The following is a 21,258-nucleotide window of genomic DNA, read 5'->3' on the forward strand; positions in this document are numbered from 1 at the left end:
AACAGTGTTCAACAACAAGTAGAGAGGTGGATGAGGCTACCACCTCGTGAAGGAAGTGGCAAGTGCTGGGGCAGGAGATCCGGAGGGTCGCGGCACCCCTCATCACATATGGACTCGAGGGCCTGGGGAAGCCTGTTGAATTTTATTCTAAGGAATATAAGAAAGACTTATAAGGTTTTAGGAGAATAGTGCTGTGGCCTGCCTTATATTTAAAAGACCTACTCTGGCTCTGTGTGGAAAAAAGACCATGACACTGGGGACGGGGCAAGAGGGGCAGCGAGGAGCCTGGGTAGGACCCTTTCAAGGGTTCAGGCAAGGGGTGATGGCAGCAAGGGCTTGAGTAGTAACAGCAGTCGTCCTTGTCTTGGGAGTAACAATGGGTAGTAGTAACCGCCTCTGCAGAGCTCTCGAAGGTGTTGCTGACAGGATGTACAGATGCAGAGGATGCGGCATGTGAGACAGAGGAGGCACAGACACCTCCACGGGCTATGTGTGAGGCCTGATAGACCAGAGCCCTGGCTTCATGAGACAAGGAAGTCTGGCGGGAAGAGCTGGCTTGGAGGGGAGCTTGTGTCAATAATTTCATCTTAGATGTGTTGATTTTGAGGTAATTGGGTGAGTCTAGTTTCCAGAGAGAAGTCTGGACTGGTAGACATTTAGGCATCCTTAGTTTATACATGGCGTTTAAAGCTAAGGGGCTGGATATGACCTCGTGGAGATGAAGGGTAGATAGAGAGGGGAAAAGTCCAAAGACTGAGCCTTGGTTCCCTCCAGTTAGGAAAGTGGAGGGTCCAGCAGAGGAGACTGGAAAGGAACAGACATGAGCATGGAGAAGAAAGAAGCTATGATCCAGAAGATAAGTACAAAAGGGGTTTCAGAGGGAGAGTGACCAACTGTGTCTAATGCTGCCCAGACATCAAGTGAGAGGGGTCTGGGAAGCGACTCCTGCTTCTGCCCCACTTTGGTCTTTGGCACCCTTGACAAGTGCCGTTTTGGTGAATGGAGATGTGGGTAAAGACAGGATAGAAGGGGAGGAAGTGGGGAGGGAAGGTCTACTAACTCCTCTTGGGAGTTTTGTTGTAAAGGGGAACAGAAAAATGGGGTGGAGGAAGAGGGCAAGGCATGGTCTTTTTGTTTTGTGTTTGTTTACAAAGAGAGTTTATGCTGATGAGAATGATCCGGCAGCCACTGAAGAAAAATCCATGATGCAGGGGTACAGGCTGCTGAAGAAATGAGGTTCTTGAATTGTTATTGTTGTGCTTAGTCGCTCAGTTGTGTCTGACTCTTTGTGACCCCATGGACTCTAGCCCACCAGGCTCCTCTGTCCATGGGGATTCTCGAGGCAAGAATACTGGAATGGGTTGCCATGCCCTCCTCCAGGGGATCCGCCCAACCCAGGGATCGAACCCAGGTCTCCCGGATTACAGGCAGATTCTTTACCAGCTGAGCCACCAGGGTTCTTGAGTAGGTGGCTATATACCAGGGTGCTGAAATCACTCATGGTTTCATTTTAGGATCAAAAGACCAGGGAGGTAATCTGATGGAATTTTTAATTCTTCAGAGGGTTGGATGATGGACTCCTTTCTCTGTGAGCCAGGGATGGAAAGATGAGAAAACTGGGTATTCTTTTAAAAACTCTTGAGTTAGGTTTCAGGTAGTTTCTTAATTTTATTGGTTGGGCCATAACCCTCCAGAAAACCAAACACACCAGTGTAGGTGTTTGAATGCCGAGTGCAGGGTGTGGTGAGTAGAACTAATACCTCATTCCTAGAAGGCTTGGGGATGCTTCTTGGAAGAGGTGACTTTTTTTTTTAATATTTATTTTTGGCTGAGCTGGGTCTTTGTTGCTGCACGCAGGTGTTCTCTAGTTGCAGTGAGTGGAGGCTCCTCTCTAGCTGAGGCGCATGGCTTCTTTCTGTGGTGGCTTCTCTTGTTAGGAACATGGGGTCTAGAGCATGGGCTCAGCAGTTGTGGTGCGTGGGCTTAGTTGCCCCACAGCAGGTGAGATCTCCCGGACCAGGGATTGAATCAGTGTCGCTTGCCTTGCAAGGCGGATTCTTAACCACTGGACCACCAAAGAAGCCTGAAGAGATGACATCTGAAGCAGGCTTTGAAGGAGGGTGAGGATTTGGATGGTAGAGCCATTTAGGAAGAGGGGCAGTGGGGCCAAATCAGGGCAGTGTTGTATACATGACATTTGGGGGAGCAACACATTTGGCTGCTTCACCGTGTACATGTTGGGTGAGGGTAGTTGAGCTGAAGCTATAATGAATGGGTTGAACTTCTCACTAGAGAATTTGGACCTTACCTGGTTAAGTGGGCAGTCAGCCCTAAAGTTTGTGCAGGAGGGAAGCAGTATAATCAGATAGGTAGGTTGAGGGGATGAATTAGGCCCACAATTTTCTTTTTTTTTTCCTCTTGTATTTCTTTTTTTTTTTTAATTAATTAACTTTTTAATTGAAGGATAACTGCTTTACAGAATTTTGTTGTTTCATGTCAAATCTCAACATCAATCAGCCATAGGTATACATATATCCCCTCTCAGAAATATGGAATGCTTCATGAATTTGCGTGTCATCCTTGGCAGGGGCCATGCTAAGCTCTGTATCATTCCAATTTTAGTGTCTGTGCTGCCGAAGCGAGCACTCCTCTTGTACTTCTTTATTGTGTCATTGTTGGGCCCAGTCCAAAAGCCGCTGCCTAGCCCTAAATCCTTTATGACCACGTGCTCTCAGCTTCTCATCCACACATATTTCCCTGTTCACTGATATGCATGGCAGACTCTTATTAGATTCAATGGTTAGTCCCACGTGAGACTTAACAGCCTTCTTACTCAAAGTGTGGTCCGTGGACCAGCCATCTCAGCATCGCCCGAGAACTTGTTAGGAATGCGGAATCTCAGGCCTCGCCCCAGATCTAGATGAAAATCTATTCTAACAAGATCCTCAAGTGATTTCTACGTCTTTTATGAAAGTTTGAGGATTGCAGGATTAGAGGGGTTTTGTTACTGTTAATTTTGGTTGACCATGAAAACCTATGGAAATAACAATTTTTAAAAAAGGAATGTTTTTATAATAAGTGCTTTAAAACATACATGAAAGAAGAGATACTGTACAAATTGAGTGGCTAGCTTATCAGATGTAACCTTGACCTGTGACCAGATTCAGAAATAAGCATGTTGTTATCTATGTATTTTGGAATTGCGTCATGTCTAGAGCTACCGTTTAACTAGCCACCTGAACGCTCTGAGGAGAGTAACAATATGAAAAATATCCAGAGCTTTTCTGTTTCCCAGGGGGTGTTTTGAGATGAAATAGGCTTCTGGGAAGTAGCAGTTAAAGAAAATTGATTTGTACCCTGAATATGAAGAGTCATGCTCAGGCTTTGAAAGGCCTATTATAAACCTTCATTTGGATTCATTGTACACCAGGAACAGTAACGTGGGTGAGACTCCAGGATAAGCTGTTTTAAAGGGCTTTACAGTTTTAAGCATATGAGGCCTTAACAAAGAGCTTTCACAGAGAGCTCCCCTGAGGGGTCCATCATCCGGGGACAATGGTCTTTTCCTAAAGCCTCACAGTGAGTTGGTAGAAAGTTCTTGACCCTCTTCCTCAGACTGAGTTGCCTTTTAAAAAAAGTATGCCTGACGAAAATATGCCACTTTTTCATATAATGGGTTGCTCTGTCCTGCAAATACGGAATGTGAAAATCCCTTCTCTCTGCTGACCTCTTTCTTCTTTCCGTTTCCCTTTCTTCTGTCTGTCTTCTTGCTCCCTGCCCCCTACTGCCCCCCCCCGCCCCCGTCCACCATTTCTCCTTTCATTATTTTTCATCTCACTTCAGCATCATCTTTTTGTTCTGTTTTTCACATGCTACCCGTCTGATCATTTCTATAACTCGATAAGCTCCCTGCTTTGTCTTCCTGGGACAAATTCAGAGAAGCAGCTTCTCGGTTCCACTTGTAACATATGGAAAGTTCCTTGATTATTTCAGAGCTGCGGCAGCTGACTTGTAGCAGTGACTGACGATGTCCCAATGGCTGATTGACGTGCGGGAGATACAGCTGTATGGCAGTTCTCAGTGGGGGAGTTTTGCCCCCAGAGGACATTTGGCAATGTCTGGAAAATTTTGGGTTGTCTCAACTTGGTGGGGAGATGCTCTGGCCTCTAGTGGGCAAAGGCCAGGACTATTTCAAAACACGCTGCCAAGCACAATACAGCCCCCTTGCCCCTCTACAGCAGAGAATTACCCGACCCTAAATATCAGTATTGCCTAGATAAGAGACCCTGCTGCACAGCAAGGAGGCTGTAGTCCTCAATAAAAACTGTCTGTATTTATGGATATCTAAATATATATAAAAATAATTCCACACTTGTCTGGAAATTTACTTATTCATGTCCCTTCTTTTTCTTTTTCTTTTTTTAAAGTATGCAATAATCTGTGCTATTTTTTATTTTTATTTTGGTCACATGGCATGTGGGATCTTAGTTCCCTGATGAGGGATCGAACCCATGCCACTTGTGTTCAAAGTATGCAGTCTTAATTACTGGGCCACCGGGGCCCTCATGTCTCTTCTTATAATTGAGTGAATCCAGTGCTGAGGAGGTTGTGGAGCCAGCCTCACGGAAGGTGACAGGCCCCAGGGAACGAGACTGGACGACTCAGATTCAAGTCCTCATCCATCACTGTCATCTGCCACCCATTTGACCTATTCATTCACCTCTCTCAGTTTTAGTCTCTTTACCTAAAAAACGAGTGCTCTGAGATTCTTTCAAGTTTAATGATGGCTAGAACCCCCACCTCCACCCTTCCAGGCTTCTCTGTCCATGGGATTCCCCAGGCAAGTATACTAGAGTGGGTTGCCAGTTCCTCCTCCAGGATCTTCCCAACCGAGGGATTGAACCCAGGTCTCCTGCATTGCAGGCAAATTCTTTACCACCTGAGCCACCAGGGAAGCCCAGGATAAAATTTATCTAGTTTTCTTCTCATCTTCTTAAAAATGAAAATGAGCTCCAGTCCAAGTTCAATGCATGAAACAGGGCACTCAAAGCTGGTGCCCTGAGACAACCCTGAGGAATGGGATGGGGAGGGAGGTGGGGAGGGGGTTTCAGGATGGGGGACACATGTACACCCACAGCTGATTCATGTCAATGTATGGCAAAAACCACCACAATAGTGTAATTAACCTCCAATTAAAATAAATTAATTTAAACAAATGAAAATGAACATCAGAAACAGAGATAAGATCCAGATATTATATTGATTGAGTGAGAGGTGCCCTTGACTGCTTGTTTCTGTTGGAAAGACTATGTAACTTGTTTTGATAAAAATAGAAAAGAAAAAATAGACTGCTTCTTTGATTTGCTTGTTATTAATTGTGATATCAGAACCGCTTGCTGTGATCATGCATAAAGAGATGGGCTAAAAAGCATTGTGTTGTGGGGTCAGCAAGGAGCAGCAAAATGCCCATTGTTTTCCTTTGCTGTGAATCTGTGTTCTTGTGATTTCAGGTGGGAAACAGACGGCAGGAATTCAGTGACACTCGGAGAAGTAAACATCCTGTTTTAGGACAGATGCCTTCAGTTTTGCAGTCCAAGGGTGAGGGTGGGGGGTGGAGGTGGGGAATCACTACTGGGCTTAAATATGAGAAGGAAAATGCTCAGCTATTGTTTGGTTTTTCAGTTTTTAACGTAAAGCATAGAGCAAGGCTTATGTTTGATACAGGTTCCCAAATCCCAAGATAACAGTCTTTCCTGTATTTCTGAATATGGATGGATCTAATCAACCTTTCAAAGGTTTGAAAGAACTTAAAAGAAGGCAAAATGTGGAAATACAGATGAAATAGTCAAGATGAAAGATTGGTGTCTGGTGTCTTGGACCACAAGTGGCTAGTGTTCTTCATGAATTTCAAAAAGTATTTGAATGTGCTGTGACTCCTAATCCTGCGTATGCCCGGCTTAGGCTTTGTGCAATAAACCTTCTAAGTTATCTGGCTAAAATGAGAATTCCTTCAGTTGCAAGGAATTCAACTTGCAGGGCTTTTAGATGCTAGAATCTTTGCACACGGGGATTTCTGATGTTAGTACTAGAACGATATAAATAAGAAGTCATACTGTGTTTATTTCTATAATCCCTAAACTTGCCACTGTTTGGGAATCGGGAAACTCACTTCCTATGACAGAAGAAAACACGTCTGCCTACATTCTCCTTCCTGCTGACATTTTTCAATGTGAAATGTTATCTCTTAAGAATAATATATAAAATCTGAACCAGATGGAATAAAGAGGCTTTCCTTAGTGTAGATTTATTATAGTCATTGAATTCAGAGGTGAGATTATGAAGAAGTAATATTAACCATATAGAGCCTTGACACCATGAATCTTCATTTTCCAAAATGTGTTTGAGATTAGAATATCATACATACACATGCATAACTTTATTTAAAGAGGTTTAAAACTCTCTCTTCAGGAATCTTACTTTTTTTATTCCTTTTTAAAATGACTACTGTAATTAATGTTGAAATAGTTTCTGTTTTGTTTTCTTTAATTGACTCTCATCACTTCCCTCTTGGAACGCCATGTTTTGCTTCCTCAAACTCTGTACCACAGCAGTGGTTTAAATGGTTGAAATCATTCTATCATTCTACTTTCGTCTCCACACATTCAGATATGATTGTCATTCATGTAATCGTCTCCCAGAAGTTGTAAATAGTCACACCAGATTTTAGTTACTGGTAAAGATTTTAGTTACATATAAGTAGTAGCAATCTAAGATACTGGAAATGAAAGAAAAGAGAGATGAGTTCAAGGAAGATGGCTGTAATTCTTTTACTATCTGGGAAACTTTGTAGTGAAAAGTATTACAAAATCTTCCCATTGAGTTTGCAATCAACATTCCATCAAATTCAACTAACCTAACAGGGCAATTGAAATCAATCTGAGTAATTGTAACAAAAATGGGGCAAAGGAAGAGGGGTAAAGAACAGAGCAAAAATAAGATTGAAAATTCCAATCTTGGAAGAATTAAAGACTATAGTGTGAAATTAATATTTTTAAAAAGTAAAACCAAAGAAGAAATGGAGGTGCAGTACATCAGATAAAAGAGCACAGTATTATCTTTAAAACATCCATCCTAGACTAAGAAAAATGGAAATAATAGTTTTAGAAGTCACTGAAATCCTGAATCAAAACTGTGTGTTTAAGGGAAGAGTGTAGGCTCCCAAGCAGAAGTTATTCATGCTTTTCTGCCAGTGGAGGAATGAAACAACATTAATCATCGATTCAGAAAGAAGAAAAATTGGCTACGGGAGAAAACACCTAAGGTTCTCTACATGTCAGAGAAAGGTAAACAGTCATCACAGCCAGACTCTGTCACTTCGTCACCCTGCAGGCTCAGGGGTGATGGGAATGACACCATGGTCACCGCCTGGCCACTGCCACCGCCTGGCCGCTTCCACTGGCTACAGTTTGAGCTGTGCTTACGTCAGTGCAGAGCTATCTGCATTTTGTATTTTCTTTTACTATTACAGACATGCTGTGAGATATTGTCCTGATTTTATAGGTGTGTAAACTGAGGTGTCAGAACAGTGAGGCACTTTGATTAAGATCAAGCAGCTAGTTAATGACACATCTGTTATTTGATCTCAGATCCAACTGAGATCCAGGGCCTGGGTTTCTCACCATTTTGCTGTCGGGGCTGCTGCTTCTAAAAGAGTGTTGGAATCTCTGGTGTGCGTGAATCCTGACCGGTCCTCCCCCTCCCACACATTACGTTTGTCTGTGTCACAGTAAAAGGGCTATAGACAGAAGTACACGAGGAGCTAGGATATAGCATCACCATTGGGACAAATGCTTTAGCTTGTTAGCATTCTGAGATTGTACAATTTGGGATTATTTCCTCGTTTGGCTTGGCCTTATTATTCAGTGAACACCCTGAGCAAGGGCCGCAAACAGCTGTTAGAAATGTGGAAGTTAGGCTTGTTTCCTGGGGAAGGAGATGGTTTGCAGGATGTGAGGAAAGAAGAAGGACTCAATCTGAGTGCCTGTTTCCTGTTCTCGGTGCCTCGTAGCATCTGTCATCCCCAACGGAAACTCCATTCTAATGGTGAAAAGTGTAGAAGGCCTCAGCAAGTTTTTTCATTAGAGGCCTATTTATAGCCTAAAAACTCCGGTCTCAGACTGTGAGGAATCAGAGAATAATGAGTTACTGAGGTCCCTGAAAAATAATTTTTGGTGAGCGGCTCTATCTCTTTCTAATAATAATGGCCAGAATTCATTGGCTGCTTCGTAGGAATAGTTCCTGTGTTAAGTACTCTGTATCTTTTAAGATCCTCCCAGTAGCTCCATACGTTGTTCCTGTTTTACAGATGAGGAGTCTGAGACACAGAGAGACTGAGGAACATGTCCAGGGTCATACAATAAATGAGTGAGACAGGGATTTAACCCGGCCTCAACCTCTGTACGGTGTGGCCCCTACTTCCTTCCCTGTGATATGAATGAGACTATTTCTCTTAAGTCCTTAGGTTGGACCCTCCTGTTCATCTCCGCTCCCCACCGCCCCTGCCCCTTTGGACATCTTAAATAAGTTTTAAACAGTTTTAGATTTGTATGAAATTGAGCTGATAATACAGAGTTCCCATATACCTTCCTCACAGTTCCCCTTGTAATTAACTTCTTACATGAGTATACACATTAGTTATAAACATTGAACCAACGCATTGTTAATGAAAGTTCATAGTCTAGTCACAGTTCCTTGTTTTTCTTTTTACCTAATGGCCCGATTCTATTCCAAGACCATCCAGGACACCACATTACCTGCAATTGGGATATCTCCCTGGGTTCCTATCAACTGTGACAATTTTTGACTTTTCTTGTTTTTGGTGACCTTGATAGATTTGAGGAGTACTGGTCAGGTATACTTTAGGATACCCCTTTATTTGTGCTTCCCGGGAGGTGCCAGTGGTAAAGAATCTGCCTGCCAAGGCAAGAGACACAAGAGATGCAGGTTCAATCCCTGGGTTGTGAAGATCCCCTGGAGAAGGGAATGGCACCCCTCTCCAGCGTTCCTGCCTGGGAAATCCCATAGATGGAGGAACCCGGTGGGTTACAGTCCAAAGAGGGGTCACAAAGAGTCAAACACAATGGAGCATGCACACACATGCACCTCTCTGTGAGAATTTTTCTTGTAATTAAATTGACATTTTCCCTCATAGTTAGACTGAATTTATGAGTTTTGAGAGAAATATCACAGGATAAAATACCATTCTCATGACATACTATCAGCGTGATTTATAATGGTTGATGTTGTTCTTGCTCATCTGGATGAAGTAGTTATTTTTCAGGTGAAAAGTGAAAGTGAAGTCGCTCAGTTGTGTCCAACTCTTTACGACCCCGTGGACTGTAGCCCGCCAGGCTCCTCTGTCCATGGGATTCTCCAGGCAAGAGTACTGGAGTGGGTTGCCATTTCCTTCTCCAGGGGATCTTTCCAACCCAGGGATTGAACCCAGGTCTCCCGCATTGCAGGCAGATGCTTTAACCTCAAATGTCTTTTTCTTCCCCCTTCCTTTCCATTCTGTATTGGTTGGAAAGAAGGCATTATGCACAATCCTTTTGCTTTGCTCCCCTCTTTTAGGGTGAAATATTTACCCACCTTATTTGGAAAACTTCTGCATGGGAGATTTGTCTCCTCCATTTATTAATTTGAACTTCCCTGGTAGCTCAGCTGGTAAAGAATCCACCTGCAATGCAAGAAACCCCAGTTTGATTCCTGGGTCGGGAAGATCTGCTGGAGAAGGGATAGGCTACCTACTCCAGTATTTTTGGGCTTTTCCTGGTGGCTCAGCTGGTAAAGAATCTGCCTGCAATGTGGGAGCCTGGGTTTGATCCCTGGGTTGGGAAGATCCCTTGGAGGAGGGATAGGCTGCCTACTCCAGGATTCTTGGGCTTCCCTGGAGGCTCAGCTGGTAAAGAATCTGCCTGCAATGTGGGAGACCTGAGTTTGATTTCTGGGTTGGGAGGATCCCCTGGAGGAGGGCATGGCAACCCACTCCAGTATTCTTGCCTGGAGAATTCTACTTCTCCATAGTCTATGGGGTTGCAAAGAGTTGGGCGCAATTGAGTGACTTTTCACTTTATTAATTTATTCACTCTTTGTTTACATCAGTATAGACTCAGACAGAATTGAGTGACTTTCACTCTATTTATTTATTCAGTCTTTTGGGTACACCAGTATAGACTTGTGGATATTCATTTACACTGTGGGATACAACACAGTGCTACTTTATGTATTTGGTTGCTCCGATTGTTTCAGCTTTGATCATTGAGAGCTCTTCTGTTTAACTCCTGTGTCACTTTCACAGGCCCCTCGTATTGTGCTTATCTGAGCCCATCTTGTAAGATGTTCTAGACTCAGCTTGTATATTTCCCATCCCAGTCTTAGAATCAGCCGTTTCTTCAAGGAGACCTGTTTTATTTTTTATTGGAGAGTGACACCAGAAACCAAGGTCTGGGTCTGAGGTGTGTTCACTGCTCCTGGGTGTCGTTTCTTTAGGCCCACTCAGCTGACATGGCTAGGAAATATAGGTGTATATTAATTATGTGATTATATGTGTCTGTACGTATCTTTATGTATAACCATCAATATATGATGTTAAACATGAATTCTTCCTGATGTCTTCAGCTCTAATCCTTACCACATGGTCCATTCTAGCGCCCTCACCCGGCTTATTTGTAAGTTTCCTCTCCAGCAGTGAGAAAGCTGGCTTCTACCCTCTTTCCGTTTACTTCTTCAGTTCCAGTGTATGTGTATAGCACTGTCAGAATCGTTAACTCACACCCCTGAAGAAAACGACTTCTCAGCTAGAACCCAGTGATTCTGTGCAGCTCCTTTTGCCTTTAGCCCTTGATCTTACAGACTGCAATTCTTCTTTTTTTAAAATAATAAAAATAGCTCATGGTTTTGATCACTCACTCTGCCCTAGGGACTGTTCTGAGTCCCTCATATGTATTATCTCTTACAGGCCTCGCACCAACTCTGTGAGGAGGGATCTGTTATTACATCTGCTTTACAGATGAGGAAGCTGAGGCATAAAGAGGTTAGGTTAGTCTAACCAGCCGGTGGGTCAGTCTGACTTCTGGAGAGTGTGTTTAGCCGCATTGGCTATACTGCTCACGAAATATAGGTGTTTAGGAGACGTCTTCGCTTTGTCTAACAGAGTGCAGTCAGTGACCTACTGAGGAAGGTTTGGTGACATAGGGGTAAGTCTCTGCACAGCAGTTCTCTCCAGTTTCTGCAGATTTGCCTTCAGATGCCAGGGCCTGTACGTGTAGTTTGGGAAGGAAAGACAGGCGTGTAAACACTTGGTTTTGAGCTCATCTCCTCCTCCTCTTGGCCCTTTCCCACCCGTATTTACTCTCTGTTTCTTTCCTGTCACAGTCCTTTTCTTCCCCCTCCTTGCCCTGGAGCTTTTGCTCTGCTTTAACTGCTCCGTGGCCCCTCATTGGCTTTTCCCCCTATACTGCCTTCAGGTGCTTAGCCCTGACTCTGTCTTTGTTTACATTTGTTTCCCGGTCTCTCTCAAGTTCTCTTTTACTTTCCCTCCAAGGGTTCTAATCCCTACTCACTACTGGTACCAAAATGTACCATGAAAAATGTATAAGTAAGCATTGCACGATTACCTTGGTGAGTCCAGATGTTTTTCCATCCTTTACGTGCTTTTTCAGGCAAAAATGGGGGGGCGGGAAGCAAAAAACAAAACCTCTCTGCACCTTCCTTTGTTCTTTGTCATCAGGAAAACCATCTAGCTGGGGGTCTCAGAGGCAGACTCTAACTGGCAGCCTTCCCGGAAACAGAAGAAAACTGTTTTGTGGCCGGGAGAGCCAGGTGGGAGGGTCTAGCTCAGGGTCAGTGTCAAGGTTACTTGGCTTTCGTTCCCTGGAGGGCAGAGTGCATTGGCTCCCACCCGAAGGGGCTGGCAGTGTCCCATGCTCCACTGCTTCAAAGGCCACCCTCGGCATGGATCTTTTTACCTTTTTGTTACCTATGTTAGGGAAAGATCAAATCCTTGGAGAATATCCTAAAATAGAAGAGTGTTTTGCTGCTTTTAAAAAATGTTTCCATGTCTTATTTTCTGCTGATGATTAAGTAACAATAAATTATTATCTCACATAGATTTCTAGGGAGAGAAAGCAGCTCTAAATGGACAGAGTTATTTTTTTTGTCATAATAATCCTATTTCTTGGCTTGGAAGTTTCATATCATGGGAGCAATGACTTCATGCCTAGAAGTTTTTTTTCATTAAACTTTTTGCCAATTCTATTTTATTACCTGTGGGATTTTTAAATGATTTAATGCATTTACCTTAAAATCCTCATATGTGTTAAAAATCTGTGGTTTGAGCGTAATAGCAGCCTAATGCTCACCTCAGTCAGCCCTCTTATTCTGCATTGCATACCTGAAGGTCCCTGAGAGTGATTAGAAGTTTTGTACTGTTTCCTTACACCTCTCACCTAAGACATTTGTCCAGTGTCTTCCAGTCAAATATTATTAAGTGTGATTTCTATTTGGCTAAGAAATTGAATGAGTATAGCAAATCTCATCATGCTCCATTTCTCCCCTTTCCTTGTTCTTTAAACAGACCTTCCTTATGACTCTTATAAGTGTTTTGCATTGTCCTCAGGACCTTTGCCTATGCTATTACCCCAGAGCCTTCACCCTGCTAATCCTCCCTATCCTTAAGGTCTTTTAACATCATTTACTCAGGAAGACACTCCCTGGAGCCCTGACCAGGTTCATCTTCTCTGAAGGTAAATGCCCTCGACTCCCCTATTGTGACATTCATTACATGAATAGTTTTTGTGAATATGGAAAATAAAGGATACTCGACAGATAATAGTTGGATTAATGAATTCATTTTCCCAAGGGAAGTTTTTGCTTTTATTAGAAGTAAAAGTCTTAGAAGCTGCCTCCAGGCCTGGGCATGACTTCCTACGCTGCAGACCAATGTAGGTTGGAAAAAGTTCACATACTACAAGGATTTGCTTCTTGCCAAGAATGCCTAAAGGGAGAGAAAGCGATCCTGGTTGTCTGCTCTGCCATCAGATTTGGATCCCTCCCACCCCCAACACCATCCTTCTTAATCAGACACACACTTTCCCTTGGGCCTGAGGAACTTTGCTCTGTATCCTACCAAGACTACTTCGGAAAAGAAAGTCTTGTGCTAGCTTTTGGCTTTACTGAGTTTAGGTCATGTCATAGTCTTTTCATTTGGCTTCAGAAGTTGCCTCTTCAGTCTTCACAGATCATTTAAGAAGCATGTCTTGTAGATCAGTGGTCCTTAACCTTTTTGGCACCAGGAACCAGTTTTGTGGAAAACAATTTCTCCCTGACCAGGGGAGGAGGGGGATGGTTTTGGTATAATTCAAGCCTGTTACATTTATTGTGCCCTCTACTTCTATTATTACTACATCAGCTCCCCCTCAGATCATCAGGCATGAGATCCCAGAAGTCAGGGACCCCTGTTTTAGATTGTGTTATGCGTTATGTTCCTGAATTGGTCTGTCCTGAGGAGGATGCCTCAGGGGTGTGTGTGTGTGTGTGTGTGTGTGTGTGTGTGTGTGAGGATGCCTCGGGGTCTGTGTGTGTGTGTGTGTGTGTGAGGATGCCTCGGTGTGTGTGTGTGTGTGTGTGTGGATGCCTCAGGGGTGTGTGTGTGTGTGTGTGTGGATGCCTCGGGGTCTGTGTGTGTGTGTGTGTGTGTGAGGATGCCTCAGGGGTGTGTGTGTGTGTGTGTGTGTGAGGATGCCTCAGGGGTGTGTGTGTGTGTGTGTGTGAGGATGCCTCAGGGGTGTGTGTGTGTGTGTGTGTGTGTGAGGATGCCTCGGGGGGTGTGTGTGTGTGAGGATGCCTCGGGGTGTGTGTGTGTGTGTGTGTGTGTGTGTGAGGATGCCTCGGGGTGTGTGTGTGTGTGTGTGTGTGTGAGGATGCCTCGGGGTGTGTGTGTGTGTGTGTGAGGATGCCTCGGGGTCTGTGTGTGTGTGTGTGAGGATGCCTCAGGGGTGTGTGTGTGTGTGTGTGAGGATGCCTCGGGGGGTGTGTGTGTGTGTGCGCGCGCGCACATGTGTGTGGTAGTTGCTCACGGTGATTCTTTCAGCAAACCTGGAGCCACAGGTGTTGTAGACGTATGGTTTGTATCCCGTGTCACACTTTCTGTCTTATGTGGCAACTTGTTTGAGTTCTTTCCATGAGCACTGATTGATTTTCATTGAGCCATACCTCTCTTAATCCCTCCCTTTTGTGACTTATGGCTAGTAGTCTTACGACTGCTAACAGTCATGTTTCTCTCCAGATATCTCAATATCCGTATTGGCATTATGTCATTTGAAACTCAGCCGATCAGTGTCAGGTCGATGATGGCAGGTGTTACTGTCTCTCCTCCAGGTAAGGGTCAGTGGAGCTAAGTGACGGGTCCAGCTCCCGTTGTTGGCGGTGGCACAGTGAGGATGGGAACCAGGTTTTTCTTCTTGAATCTCATATTCTGTGTACAGAGCCAAGTAGCTTCTCTAGTTTAATTGTTACACCTTTCCTGTAAGTTTTTGATTTTTAACCAGGTCTTCTCTTTATTATTAAGATTCTCTACATCTTTCCAACTAACCAGTTCTGGTTAGAATGCACATGAGATCTTAGGAGTGGAGCCAGGAAAAGTAAGGAGGAAAAGCCATTGGCCAGTAACCCTGTGGTCTCTGTCATGATATTGTGACGTTGTGTTCCTTTTTGAAATTTTCAAAGTTTCACATTTTTTCTGCTTCTAAGTCTATCAAGAACAGAAAGTTTCTTCCCAGGACTGGTGAACATAAGGGTACTATGAGCTTTGGGCTCACGTGCAAGCCTGTCCAGAAAGCCCGCCTCCCCAGGATGCTGATAAACGCTCTGCTGATAGGAGGGCAGGGGTCTGCCTTGTGTTGTGCTGTGCTGTCTGTATCTTCCTCTTCTTCCTCCGCCTTCATTTCTCATCTGTGTGAAAATGCTTTTTCTAGCTGATTCAGTATCTGGGTTGGTAGTGAACTTTCAAAGCCTTCTTGGGCTAGGTACTGTCACAAAAGGTGAAATGAGTAGATTACCAGAGTTAGTAGAAAATACCAGTCTGAGAAGGGTGAAACGTACATCTAAAGGCAAGTCCAATGTGGATTAGGGTCCCTTTTGAAAACTCGCCCAGGCTTTCCGGGGCTACAACTTGCCATGGGAGTAAGTTCTAGACAATATGCCCTATAGGAATACACAAGTACACAGGCATGTAAACAAGGATTTGCACTTTTTTTAGTTGTAATTGTGAGAACCTAACAATAACTTTGACGTGTGGATCACAACACACTGTGGAAAATTCTTCAAGAGATAGGAATACCAGACCTCCTTACCTGCCTCCTGAGAAATCTGTATGCAGGTCAAGAAGCAACTGTTAGAACTGGACATGAAACAATGGACTGCTTCCAAATGGGGAAAGAAGTACGTCAAGGCTGTATATTGTCACCCTGCTTATTTAACTTATATGCAGAGTACATCATGTGAAATTCTGGGCTGGATGAAGCCCAAGCTGGAATCAAGATTGCCAGGAGAAATATCAGTAACCTCAGATATGCAGATGACACCACCCTTATGGCAGAAAGCAAAGAGGAACTGAAGAGCCTCTTGATGTAAGTGAAAGAGGAGAGTGAAAAAGTTGGCTTACAGCTCAACATTCAGAAAACTAAGATCATGGCATCCAGGCCCATCACTTCATGGCAAATAGAGAAACAAAGGAAACAATGACAGACTTTATTTTTTGGGGCTCCAAAATCACTGCAGATGGTGACTGCAGCCATGAAATTAAAAGATGCTTGCTCCTTGGAAGAAAAACTATGACCAACCTAGATGTTACTTTGCCGACAAAAGTCCGTCTAGTCAAAGCTATGGTTTTTCCAGTAGTCATGTATGGATGTGAGAGTTGGACTATAAAGAAAGCTGAAAGCCAAAGAATTGATGCTTTTGAACTGTGGTTTTGGGGAAAACTCTTGAGAGTCCCATGGACTGCAAAGAGATCCAACCAGTCCATCCTAAAGGAAATCAGTCCTGAATATTCATTGGAAGGACTGATGCTGAAGCTGAAACTCCAATACTTTGGCCACCTGATGCGAAGAACTGACTCATTGGAAAAGATCTGATGCTGGGAAAGATTGAAGGCAAGAGGAGAAGGGGAAAACAGAGGATGAGATGGTTGGATGGCATCACTGACCGGTGGACATGAGTTGATGATGGACAGGGAGGCCTGGTGTGCTGCAGTCCATGGGGTTGCAAAGAGTCAGACACTACTGAGCGACTGAACTGAACATTAACTACCTGTGCACTAGTAGAATACCTATATTAATTATGGCATGTGCATGCAGTGGACACTGTGTAACCCTGAGAAACAGTGAGAGCTGGAGGCAGTGGATAGAGAGGTGTGTGTATGTATGTGTATATATGTGTGTATATATATATATATACATACACACACACACATACATTTTGTGGGAAAAAATCCATGGTTCATACATATTTCATCTATTTAAATATATGTATATGTATCCATAGAAAAGCCTAGAAGGATATACTCCAAACTATTAACATAAAGTCATAAGAATAGGATAGAATTAGAAGGAAGGGGAGTAGATATTGTTGTTTTAGTTTATACACGTTAGTAATATTTTTTCAATAAGTAATCAGTCTTGTAACTTTAACAATTACGATGGGTAAAGAGTTAATGAAATATTGATATCTTTAATGTCTGTCTTTTACTGAAATTTTGCATTTCTGCCTGGCTTTTCTTTTAGGTTATGAACCTCTGAGGGGTCATGAGGGTCACTGAGTTGCTGGTCTCACTCTTGGTTGGATGCTGTTTTTGATTTCTAATTGTGTGAATGTGGATTATCTGTTTTTCATCAGTATCATTGAAAGAGTATTTTCTCACTGACATATTAAAGAATAGTGAGTTGTTGTACTAATTCAGTTAAATTGCCCTTCTTTTGACAAGTGCAGAACTGTTCTGTGAGAGTCAATATAAAGGCGCAAGCATCAGGTTTTCCTAGATTCCGGCTGTCACCCCACCTATGTGCCTACCCCAGCTCTGGGCTCGTTGCTTATCAGCAAAGAAGGGAAATTATTCATAGAAAAAGTCATCTTCCTTATAAAAATGAAATATTAGAATGCTGCTCCATCATTTTCTTCTTTAATTCATGATATTTGGTTTTGGAGAAGAAAGGAGAAATAACATGTGCTATGTGTGGGCTTAAAAAAATTGAAGTCTGTCACTTATGGTGGGGAGTAGTTAGGGCTTCAGCATATGAATTCAGAGGGACTCAGCGTTCATACATAACATAATGTATTGATAACAAGTAAACCAAACATGGAAGGTTCACTGGCTAACAGCTCATTAATTTCATTTTATTTGTGCTTTCAGTTAGCCCCAGATGCCAGATTAATTTCTTCTAGCTTTTTGCAAGGGAATGAAACTTTTGTTTTTCTTTTTAATTCGATCTGGACTAAAGATTTAGAAAATATTGAATTATTTCTAATGTTTGAAATGCCAACTTGAATGGTTCTCTGCCATTTATTTCTTCTGTTACTATGTGATTATAGTCTTCATGTCCCTTTTAGTAAAACAGTGGTCTCCACAGCAGTGAAAAGAGCTAATTTATTTTTCTTCTGGGTTTGTACTTCAGTTCCAAAAGTTATGCATTAAATTGTCTTCAGTTGCATTTATGCCTTGATCGTCGTCCAGGTCTCTACTACGAAATTGAGACTTGTGAAATTTAGGCACACCTGTGAAAGCCCAGCCTGCGGTTTCATATATATGGAGCATAATGGCTTTTAGTTTCTTTACAGTTTGTTGACTAAGCAAGCAATTTGAAGTATAATTAGATGATAATTTTGAATTTGGAAAAAACCCCTACCCCTACCTCAGGGAATTCCCTGTAGCAAAGAATCTGCTGTGATGCAGGAGACCAGGGTTTGATCCCTGGGTTGGGAAGATCTACTGGAGAAGGGAATGGCAATCCACTCCAGTATTCTTGCCTGGAGAATTCCATGGACAGAGAAGCCTGGCAGGTGACAGTCCATGGGGTTACAAAGAGTTGGACACAACTGAAGCGACTTAGCACACACAAGTGATTTCATAGTCACCAGGTCATTTTATCTTCACCTACCTTGAGAATGTTATTGTTGTTTTAATCAGTTGTGTCTGACTCTTTGCGACCCCATGGACTGTAGCCCGCCAGGTTCCTCTGTCCACGGGATTTCCCAGGCAAGAATACTGGAGTGGTTGCCATTTCCTCCTCCAGGGGATCTTCCTGACCCAGGAATCAAACCTGCGTCTCCTGCATTGGCAGGTGGATTCTTTACCACTGGCCACCTGGGAAACCCTTTTAAAGAAAATAATCTCGTGTAATTAGTAATATGTCTGGAGGGAACAGAGCCCCCCATATTACTCTCTTTTTGTGCCGTGGTCCTTAGGTGGACTCCGCTGAGCCACCAGAGGAAGTCACCTTCGTAATGAATGGCCTTGCTCATCAAGTATTTCTCCTTTACCTTGTCCTTTACCTCACTCTGCTACTCATACTGTTTCTCCCACTTGAAACACGTTGTCTCTGGTCATTTGAAAAGCGAAAGGATAATGTTGTGAGGGCATTTTTGGTGCTTTGCCGAAGCCATGGTGATCTTTGTAAAATTAAATTTACACATTTATCTTTCCTAAACCTGAGGCCTTTCTTTCATCATATTTCTGGCCTACTGACAGTCAGTTATTTCCTAAAATGTTAGCACAGTAGATCTTGTGGTCTCTGACTTGAGTGAATCCAGAATTGGAAACACATAATCTTGTTGTATACACAGGATTACTTTGAAGTTGCTTCAGGACTCACTCAATATTCTCCTGCGTGTCTTTTTTTTTTTTTTGCCCCATATTTGTTTTTCCAAATTTATGGTCCTGTTTTTTTTTGTTTTTTTGTTTTTTTATTAAAACTTGCCAATCTTTTCCCCTGCTCACCAACCATCACTTAAAATAATGAAAGGTAGTCAGGCTATTTTCAAGTGCTTTAACTTCACTGACACTGGTGGAAGCCTTTAGGTGAACTATCCGATGGTCAGCGGCCCATGTTTTCCTGGGGCCTGGCCGGGGCAGGCTCTGGAGGCCAGGGCTGGCGTCGAGTCTCCACAGCCGGCGGGGTGCAGTGACTCTCTGCTTCTCTTTCTCAGCGCTATCGCATCCATCCTGAGGGCCTGGCTTGACCAGTGTGCAGAGGACTTCCGAGAGCCGCCTGGCTTCCCCTGCTTACAGAAACTGCTGGATTATCTCAAGCAGATGATGCCAGGCTCTGACCCAGAGAGAAGAGCACAGAATCTTCTTGAGCAGTTTCACAAGCAAGAAGTAGAAGCTGACAGTGAGTACTCGTTTGATTCCAGGGCAGAAGCTAGATCCTGATCCTGCACACTTCCCACAACGAGGAAATGCTCTCCCTTTACTTGTTGGGTCGGAGGCCTTGGTTTCCCTCAGGACAAGCTGACCGGGGATTGGTGGCCCGTGTAAAATTCTTAAGGTTATTGAAGTCCCAGTTATAGACTATATAGATCTGGAGAATGGAATCCCTCTGGAGAAGGGAATGGCAACCCACTCCAGTATTCTTGCCTGGAGAATTCCATGAACGGAGGAGCCTGGTGGGGCTACAAGTCCATGGAGTCACAAAATGTCAGACACAACTGAGTGGCTAACACTATAGAGCTTTAGAGCAGAGAAGGGGATATTCAAGACCACCTAGTCTGACTCCCTCATTTTATGGCTGAGGAAACAGTGACTCCGGGAGGCGAAGTGATTTTCCAGGGTTCCTTTTAGTACCATACAGAGGACGATCTCCTTGACGATCTTTTGCCTTTCGTTGTCATTGTACAGCATGCTGAACTTGAATTTGTTCTTCATTATCTGCCTGATCAGTTCCTCCTCCTGTCAAATGAAAACTCGTCACAGACAACCACCCCCATTCTGCAGGCAGGGAATTAAATCCAGTCCTGCCCCTGCCCTCACAAAAGCTTGGGAAGCTCAGAAAAGATGTTTCCCCTTCAGCTGGAAATATCCCTGCTCTCTGTCCCCTGCCTGAGGCAGATCTGGCATCTCCGATAGACTCTCCCAAAGGAAGTCTCTGTGGCTGTTTTTTTCCTATCTGAGGAACTGACTGCCTATTTTCAAGGACAGAGCAAAGGCCACCACTGCAGGTTCTGGGCTGCTTGGAACCATCAAGCTTTGAAGAAAGTCAGAAAGAGGCTAGGACAGGCTTCCAAGTGGTGACAGTTTGTCCCCTCACTGGCTGCCTGGCGATGGTTGCCATGGCGGCTGACCCACTTGGAGCTTCTGACAGGCATTTCCCTGAAGTGACACCTAATTTCCCCAGTGAGGGAAAGGAAGCGGTTCCTCAACACCGATAAGGGAAGCTGCCTCAGTGCCAAGGAAAACAACCTTAAAATTCCAAACAGGACCTGTTGACTCATTTTTTTATGGACAGGGGACCAAGGAGGGGGAAAATGCCATTGCATCATTGGAAGCTGACTGCCAAGTCCTCTGTATCTCAGATGACTTCATCTGCTGGGAATGTTTGAATACCAGGGGCACCCCTCCAGCTGTAGGGGCTCTGCTCCCCTCAGGACCTCCCCTCCTGCCTTCGTGCAGGGGTGGATACTCCATTAGCGCCCAGCTTTCCCCATGGGGGCTGCCCCTGGCTCCCGGCCTAATTGGGGAACTGGTGGGACCAGTGGTTCGTTGTTTGTAACAGGCACTGGAAGGCCAGCTCCTTTGGCAGGCCGAGGCAGGGGAGAGCGAGTTTGCCTGACTTTAGAAAGGCTTTTAGGCGATCCCAGGAGTGAATTTTTAATCAAGAACTCTCTCTGTGTTTATTAAGTACAGGAATCATTACCGAAAAAGAGTTTTAGGAGCTTGGTTCCCATATGCTTCATTTTACCCTATTTCATGCTGGCAAAAAAGCAAACAGACTCTCCTCCGTGTTTTTCAAAAGTGAAAATTTTGCCTCAGGTTTTTGCCTGCTTACCCCTGGAAAAGAGTCAGAAGCAGAAACAGTGAGAGCGTGGAGGAGACCCCAGAGAGAAAGGACCATGTAACCTTCAGGCTCAGCAGCGTTGATCCAGGGCACGCAACAGGCCACTGTGAGTGCTGGATGAATGAGAAGATCACGCCTTAGCACATATCCT

General features: G+C 43.9%; 1 protein-coding gene and 1 non-coding gene across 6 annotated transcripts in view; one reads left to right on the forward strand and one right to left on the reverse strand.

The window, feature by feature from the left end:
- Window positions 1–21,258, forward strand: part of RGL1 (ral guanine nucleotide dissociation stimulator like 1) — a 132,490-nt gene that overhangs the window by 61,920 nt on the left and 49,312 nt on the right. For all 5 annotated transcript variants that reach the window (XM_055582910.1, XM_055582911.1, XM_055582912.1 and 2 more), the window contains one exon: window positions 19,261–19,445. In XM_055582910.1, the coding sequence (XP_055438885.1) occupies window positions 19,261–19,445 (185 nt within the window). The remainder of the gene's footprint in view (window positions 1–19,260; window positions 19,446–21,258) is intronic.
- LOC129654348 (U6 spliceosomal RNA) lies at window positions 2,544–2,646 on the reverse strand. Its single transcript, XR_008715435.1, has one exon. It is a non-coding gene; the product is annotated as a U6 spliceosomal RNA (small nuclear RNA).

This window comes from Bubalus kerabau, chromosome 5, assembly GCF_029407905.1.
Source record: "Bubalus kerabau isolate K-KA32 ecotype Philippines breed swamp buffalo chromosome 5, PCC_UOA_SB_1v2, whole genome shotgun sequence".
Taxonomy (NCBI): domain Eukaryota; kingdom Metazoa; phylum Chordata; class Mammalia; order Artiodactyla; family Bovidae; genus Bubalus; species Bubalus kerabau.